The sequence below is a fragment of the Simochromis diagramma genome, unplaced genomic scaffold (genome assembly GCF_900408965.1).
Source record: "Simochromis diagramma unplaced genomic scaffold, fSimDia1.1 OVJJ01000501.1, whole genome shotgun sequence".
NCBI lineage: Eukaryota > Metazoa > Chordata > Actinopteri > Cichliformes > Cichlidae > Simochromis > Simochromis diagramma.
The window spans coordinates 3,408,201-3,416,535 of record NW_024387320.1 but is presented as its reverse complement, the minus strand read 5'-3'; the positions used below and the strand labels follow the sequence as shown (position 1 = coordinate 3,416,535).

Genomic DNA, 8,335 nt, shown 5'->3' with positions numbered 1-8,335 from the left:
GTGGAAGCATCTCAGTCACAAAGTGGCAGACCATAGAGTTGGTGCTGAGGGCAGAGCGTGTAAAAATAGCCAGGGTTACTGAAGAAATTCTAAACCTCCACTGCATTAACATCAGCACAGAAACTGTGTGATGGGAGCTTCATGCATGGCCTGTAGGTGTAACGTGTGGGTGGCCCAGTACATTTGATTGCATGTACCAATATATTATATATATATATTAGTTTTAGGCATGATAAATGTTATCAGCCACGAGCATAGGCTATTTGCAGCATTTTAGTTTTAAAGGGCATTTTATTTTCTGTTCCTAAACCCATGCAGTCAGCAAAATGATAAGTTATTAATCCCTTACAAAATTTATAAAACGATACAATAAATGAAAGTAAATTAAATTAATTTAAATATCTGGAAATTTGTGGAATAAAATAAATATTTAGTTTAACCCTGTTTTTTTCCAGGCTTTGTGATCCCTCATGCAGCATATTCACCTCCGTTCTTAACCGGTTCAGTTCATTTCATTCCAGTTTTATTTATTTAGCATTAATTCAGGACAACAGGCACCTCAAGATGATTTGTATTTTTAGGATAACAATCTTTAATGTTTGAAAGAAAACTACAAAAATAAGAGGATTTCTATGAGCAAGCAGTTGGCAACAGTGGGACGGAAAAGCTCCCTTTTACCGGGAAGAAACCTCCAGTCGGAAGAACCAGATTCAGAGGAAGGATGAGGCGAGAGAGAAGACAGCATCGAGAGACAGCACAAAAGGTACACTATGGGAGCGAGAACCAGCATTTTATAACCGCTAATGATTAAATCCAAAGTGTTGTTTAAAACAAGGACAGTGAAGACGAAGCTCCCAGTTTCGGCCTGTTGAGACATACTGTAGCTAAGCTAATCAAGGAAATACTCTCTTTGGATAATATGGTGCTACTATTTAAGATAATAAACACTCTTCCTAACCCTGGAAGATCATTTATTGTATCATATCATTTTTTTTAGTTGAATTTAGTTTTTATGTTCTTTTTTTTTTTTGGTAATTGCTTTAAACTTGTTCATGATGTTCTTTTAAGATGCCATTTGAATTTTATAGCAGTTGCTTGCCGTGAAGCTGTATCCATAAAATCTCTTGGCTTAAGTCAGAATTCTTATCAAATAATCTGTAATGTACATATTAAAATGTATACACGAAAATAAATTAACTGTATTCGGTTGTGTTGTTCAGTTTGACTAGTTTGCATCAGTATTCAAGTCTGAAAGAAGATCTGAGCATGCATTATTTATTTTGTCCAGCAGATGGCAGCATTGCACTCCGGTGGGCTTTAGTTGATGAAAGAATTTTGTGCTGGATGTGTGGGTATTTATGATTTAGCTTGGGCAGTTACTTCACATGTATTTAAGGTTGTACAACAATAGGAACATTAATAACAATGATGTAAGCATGTATGACTTTATGGTAACAATCTCATATGTTATTTTGATGTAGCGTCGATGGTGCCCTGACAGAAGTGCAAAATAGCACCCACAGAGCCAATATTTCAAATGTTAATCCAATTAAATGTTTGTTTTTTGTTGTTTTTTTAATTATAAACCTGGTAAAATTACATTCACACATACTTACATTCACACACTCAGCATGGAGGTTGATACTCTTTTCCTGGGCATGCTTGTCTAAATTGGCATCATGCCCATGTGTTGAACATGCCCATCAAACAAGTTCCACTCCACCGATCTGGCACATGCATGCTCGTCACGTTCAGTGGCACCCACACAACACAGAGCTCGCTAGTGAGCGAATTCATTTCCCTGTCCGTTATTCCACAGATGTTTGCTTTAATTTCTTCCTGATTGAGAGACTTCGGTACTCCATCAATCACACACAGGCAAAAAAAGAAAAAAGAAAACACAGGCAAAGTGAAAAATGTCCAAATCTGAATATTCAGTGGGGAGGCAGAGAAACCCACACGAGTAACAATATTGACAGAGCCATGTTGAGGCATTTAGAGGGGAAGCAGCCAGACTTTTAATACACTCTCGTGCAAACAAACCACCTAAAATGTGCTTCTTTTATTTTGCCACCTCTCATTCAGGCACGCTGCTGCTCCTGATTCCAGGAAAGTGTTACATGTGTTTCACCAGTTACATGTTAATCAGTGTTAGACTTTAATCAGTAACTGATCGCTGCATTGTTAAAATAGCTAACACTAAGCACTGGGAGACTGAGAATGTGTAGACCACAGTAAAATGGTTAAAACTTTGTTGGATATGAACAGGTGTGTGCATTCTGTATGTGACTGTGCCCAAACTGTGAGCCACAAACAACAGCCATTAAAGGAGAGGATTATCTCATGGTAATTGCTTCATGTAAAGCACCTCCGACAAGGCTTTAAGAGCAATTATGAGCAATTATATTACTTGTTATTATTGGAGGGAGGTAATAACATCTTTAGCGTGCAACTGCACACAGCCCATGGCTCAGAGATGCAGGAAACAATGCTATAATGATGAATAATGCCATCACAAATGCAGGTAAATGATGCACTTTTGTGTGAGCTGAGCTGTGGATTCAGGAGTTTGGGGTTCTGTCAGGATACTGTAACATCATCAGCATGTACCTTCAGATCCAAGCATTGATATTCAGTGTAGACACCTAGCACTGTGTGATGACAAACCCTTTAAAGGGCTTTTTATCCCCCAATTCCAGCCTTATCTCCCATCTTTACATCGCTAAGCTTTGAGGGGATCACGCGGCAATCCTGGAAGCTTATATTCTACCTCTATTTTCATCTGAGAGCTTGCAGCTCAGTGGGGATACATCATGTTAAAAACCATACGAAGAGTAAGCAGGGTACCACCTGTCCACCTTTATGTGTGGCTTTTGTGATATTACTGTGACAACTGAAAGGATAAAAAGCACTTCCTTGGTGTAATTGGTTTTTGTAGCAGAACAGTATGCATATTTTAAACTGTTGTATTCTACTGACATGATGCTGACAAACAGTCCATAGGAAATAATTATAATTTAATGAAACAAATAATGATAGTTCAATATTTTTAAATGGTACAAAAAGCTGTATATACAGTGCAAATACACAAAAATACAGCAGTTGGGGTGATGCATAAAAGTATGTTTTCTGTATTTCTGTAAAAATATCAACTAATATGTTATCTGATGTTTACACAAGACTATCAAGTTATATAAAAGAGACAAATGTAAAAGGGACTTTTTGGAATTGCCCTCTGCCAAATTTTAAAAAAAAAACTATTTTCACCACAAGGGGGCGGCATTTCGCCAGTTGGGTTATTGTTTCCGAAGACACGCTTCCTTTTTTAATATTTCTTTTTCGGCCTAATCCCAATTTCATCAACACGCTTTACCTTTTACTGGGTAACTACTGCAAATAAGAGTGTTTTCTTGGATAACCTGTCTGGTTCAATAAATGCCACGTTTATCCATTACACCACCTTCTGATAAGAATAAAGTATTGCATTAAAAGGGAAAATGTTTAGAAATGTTGTTTGAAGGTTTTAGACTTCTTTGAAATGCGAGATTTCAAGCATATGAGGCATTAATATGACACTTGCATGGACCCTGAGTAGAAACTTTGAGATGTTTTAGGTTTTATTTGTGTTGAATTATAGAAAAACTTCACAAGGTTTCACAAACTTTCACACACTGCTGTAAAAACAGAACGGTTCATGTGTGTTTATAAAAACTTTCTCAGGAAGTGAAACAGCCAAAATATCCCATTCATCCCTTATTGTTTTCCTTAAGCTTCTTTGAAGATTGAAAATTAACCTAGTTTGACAATCGCTGTATAGGCGGACCTGGAAAAAGTTATTCAAACCACTCATTTCTAGTTCTTGTTTTTTCAAACAGCAAAGTCAGAGTGTGCCTTAAATCCTGCCAAATATGCAGTGAGGACGCAAAGAGTGACAAAGGTCCCAAAAATGTCTTTGTACATGCTCTCTTAAGACAGGGTGTCCAGTGCGGAGAGGACCAGAGCACACATTCATATTGTAATAAGTGTAACATTCATAGTAATCCATTAACTCCTAGGTTTGCATTTATTTCTCACAGTTCTGCCTGGTTTATCAACAGCTACTGCAGCAGCTGACCTTTGACCTTCCTCCAAGTTTCACTGCAACTGCACTTCTCGGTCACTTTTTCTAGGAGTACCGATTATCTTTATTACTGATGTAACATCAGCTTGTGTGTGAGTGTCTGTGTGTGTTTACTGTGTGTCATTCTTATGTGGATCAGAAGCAGACAGAAGAGACGCAGATTGCTTTTCACAGCCAGCGTACTGCGCTTCTTGCTGCCTATCTGCCAAACCCATCATCTGTGGCAAAAGATCCACTGCCTTGTGTCACTCCATCTCGCTGTCACCTTGGCAACCGCTGCCGAGGTGAACTGCCAGCTGGGGTAGTCGACCTCCATTGGCTGCGTTCCATCGAGCTGCAGTCCACAGCCCTGCAACAGGATGTTTGTGGCTGGACTGATATGCAGAAAATCACACGTAAATGTTAAAACCAGGCTTATGTGATCGGTTCAGCAGGTATTTGCAGGATCAGCATCACTTTAACAAAATGATGTGGTAGGTTTTTGGGGGGTTTTATGCTCAATGTAAGAATTAATTAAATAACAACAGAATAATTAAGCTGCTATGGTGCAATGTGTGGTTATTTTTTCACTATCAGTCCATCAGCTAAATAATTTCTTAGCGAACCAATTAAGCCACTTTTCTATAGATTGTCATAAACAGGGAAAAATGGCAGAAGTTTGCACAGATGATTTACCAAACAGACATGAAAACAATGATAACGAGACGCCTGAGCAAAATGGACTGACTATGTAATTTTTTTTTTTGCCTTTATTACTTCTTTGTATCTCTTATGGGATATATTGTATATTATATCAAATTCAAATGACTCTGATGAAGAGATTCTGTGTGTTTATATATATGCATGTCTCTCTTTGTGCGTGTGTGTGTCCACATGGCCCTTAAGAATAACGCTCCGGTATCTAACACAAGGTTTATGTCAAATTTATTAAATAATTGGTCTATTCCATGAAAATAAACACAGTGGCAAAAAATAAATAAATAGTCCATATCACCACAATACACAGCAAACTTGTACATAACCTTAAGAGACCGTTTGCTAAATGGAAAAGGATTAAAGGAAAGTACAAATATTGGAATAACTGTAAATCACTTGTTGAAACCTTAAACTGTGCCACAAAAAAATTAAAAAAAAAAATGTAAAAAATCCACCGACACACAACACAAAGTGAGAAACAGGTTTGAATGAAGAGAAATTATTGCTCATTAGAAACAACTCAACACTGGATAAAGCGGTGTGTTTGATTAAAAACGTAGGTTATAGTTCAGTCTAGCATGTGGGACATCAGTTTCTGCAGCATCACAAGGGAACTATTATTTTTACAGTACAAAGATATGGAAATAACTTGTTTCTGCTCGAATATCTCCGGTTTTGGTGACCAAACATTTCCTTTAAATAACTTTCAGTTGTTTTTTGTTCAGATTTAATTTAGACCGAAATATCATTTTTTGTCCCAGAGGCTGTTTCAGGGAGCAGAAAAATGCCAAATAACGATGGCTAAAGGGCGGTTGTGATGTGTCCAGTCCTGATATGAACATTGGATAACAATTCTACTTTTTGGATCAATGGTGGCGAATAAAAAGTTAATCAAAGGTTTCATTGAGACCCATGTTTAAAAAACAGAGGCTGTTGTTTGTGTTTCATCCCTGTTATTTTGGGGCTCTTTCACGTATCGCTGAACAACCTCTTGCACTCTATGGAGGGAGACGGTGTGTCAGGTCCAATGCTACCCACTTGTGAATATGCGTCCTCTGGAGTGCGCGGAAGTCCCGGCGGCGTCATGCGCTTCTCTTTCTGCCTGCGGTTGCAGAACCAGACCCTGACCACCTCTTTCTCCAGCTGCAGAGTGTCCGCCAAAGAGTTGATCTCCTGTGCGGAAGGTTTGGGACACTTGAGGAAGTGGCTCTCCAGTGCGCCTTTTACGCTCACCTCGATGGAAGTGCGCTTTTTCCTCTTCCTGCCCTGGGTGGCGATCTTATCGATGCTGGTCGGGCTCCCAGTGGTGGAATCAGCCTCTTCCAGCCATTTGTTCAGCAGAGGTTTCAGCTTGCACATGTTCTTAAAGCTCAGCTGAAGCGCCTCAAATCTGCAGATGGTGGTCTGTGAGAACACGTTGCCGTACAGAGTGCCCAGAGCTAAGCCCACGTCTGCCTGGGTGAAACCAAGCTTGATCCGTCGCTGTTTGAACTGTTTGGCGAAATGCTCCAAGTCATCGGACGTAGGGGTGTCCTCGTCTGAATGCGATTCGTGGCCCAGACCGTGTTGCTGGTGATGGTGCGTGTGATGATTATGATGGTGTTGGTGGTGATGGTGGCTGCCGTGGTCCAGCCGAGGTGATTCTCCGCGCACCAGCCCCGAGTGCATGAGGCTTTGCCCGGTGTGTGAGCTCAGCATCCCGTTGACTGTAAATCCTCCTGGCTGGGAGTAAATGAGGGACTGTTGCTGCTGCTGCTCCCCCTCAGTGATGCTGATGTGCGCAGTGGAGGTGCCTCCCCAACTTCCCGTGTGCGCCTGGTGAGGTCCTAGATGCGGAGACCTGTGGTGAAGGGCTGAACCCGAGTGGAGGTCGTCCCTGCCGGCGTTTCTCTTTACATCCTGTGGCTGGGAACTCGGGGGCCACGGAGAGCCGGTCTCCGCTACTGCCGCTGCAGCGGCGGCCGCTGCGGCTGCTGCATGAGGCAACGATGTCACCCACTGGTGGGCATGGCTTAGCATGTGCCCCCCGTTGCTTGCTACCATGGCTCCGTGCATGAAGTCGCTCTGCACCATCTTCACTGAAGGGTCCCCTCTGTATCCACTAGACACTGTGGTCACAGCGGTGCCGCCCGACTGCATACCACCACCCCTCCGGTCAGAGTGAAGGACCGGGCTGGATAAAATCCTGCTGCTGGCTAGGTATGGGCTTGAAGTGGCAGTTGCCATCCCCCAAATCATATATCTTTTATTTCTCTTTTCTTGTGTTTGAGTAAAAAAAAATTTTAAATAGTCTTTGCTCTAATCCATAAATAAATTCTGTCTATTTCACTCTAAACGAGTTTTCTTTTCTTTTTCTTTTTTGCCCAATTAGTGGGGGGAAAGTGCCAAATCACTCCATTGAGACGTACATTATATTTTCAGTTAAGCAGCGTGCGCTTGCTGTAACCAGTGTGGCAGAACATGCTCTCTTACGTATTCCTGTGCGGCAAAACGATAGTTTCACAACTTTTCTCTGTCCCGGGAGCTCCGGCGTGCGTAATCCACAGACTTAATGGACGCCTATGAAAAAAAAAACAGCCTTCTTTGCTCCGTGAAAACTTGATACACTGTCTGCTTGCCTATTCACATCTCTGATATAAACGCTTGGGGTTAGACTAAATGACTAAAAAAAACCCTTTAAAGCGTCTGCTGTCCTCTCGGTTGTTTAGTTCACTGCATCTGCTCTACCCGGTGCGTCCTCTACAGAGCGAAGGAGACGAGCGTGTGTTTACGTTGTGCCAAGCCTGCGTATTCCTCTCCATTTCCATCCAATTACAACAGAAAGGCTCTCCAGAGCTCCCGCTGATTGGACGCACAGGCAGAGAGGAGTTGGTGTGTCTCACAGTTGAGCCTCGGGTGCACAGAGTTCTTGCTGAGGGAGAAAAAAAGCATCAATTTACTAGAAAATTACAATCAAGCCGAAAAAAATAGACCGAACATGGTTTGACTGCACGCTAAAGTATAGCCTGTGAAGCATGTGAAGAAAAACAGGCAAGTTGGGAAGTCATCCAACAAAACAAACCTCTTCCTAGAACTAACAAAATAAAAGCGAAAATAATTATGCTTAACGTTATTATTATTATTATTATTATTATTATTATTATTATTATTATTATTATTATTATTGCACATATTTAAGCAGCTCTGAGTCACCTAAGTTGACAAAATAATATCCGTCACGTTTATCTCCGAGTATCACACAGAGCAGTCGAGGCTTGAATCAAGGATACTCAAGTCGGCTTTGGGAACACAGGGGGTTTGGACGCCACTTGCATCTTAATGCGTTCTCCCTTTCACATGGTAAAGGGAAGGCCACAGTGGCGTGACGCTCCGCACTGGCGAGCGCTAAAGCTGCACAAAACCTGCCAGCAATTCCAAAACGAAGACAAAAAAACAATCCGGTTTCAGTGGGACGTTTCCATGCCGAGTCAGTTTATGGATGGGCTGTTAAATGAAGGTGTCGTTGGGGATTTTCTACCA

General features: G+C 41.3%; 1 protein-coding gene across 1 annotated transcript; it reads right to left on the bottom strand.

Moving 5' to 3' along the window:
• Nucleotides 1-5,022: 5,022 nt before the first annotated feature.
• On the bottom strand, nt 5,023-7,888 carry pou3f3a (POU class 3 homeobox 3a). Its single transcript, XM_040005853.1, has one exon. It carries the CDS (start codon nt 7,052-7,054, stop codon nt 5,786-5,788), a length of 1,269 nt encoding a protein of 422 aa, XP_039861787.1. The 5' UTR covers nt 7,055-7,888; the 3' UTR covers nt 5,023-5,785.
• Between the last annotated feature and the right edge of the window lie 447 nt (nt 7,889-8,335).

Excerpts from the sequence above, each read along its gene's own strand:
- pou3f3a (XM_040005853.1), bottom strand. The coding sequence starts at position 7,054 with ATGATTTGGGGGATGGCAACTGCCACTTCAAGCCCATACCTAGCCAGC.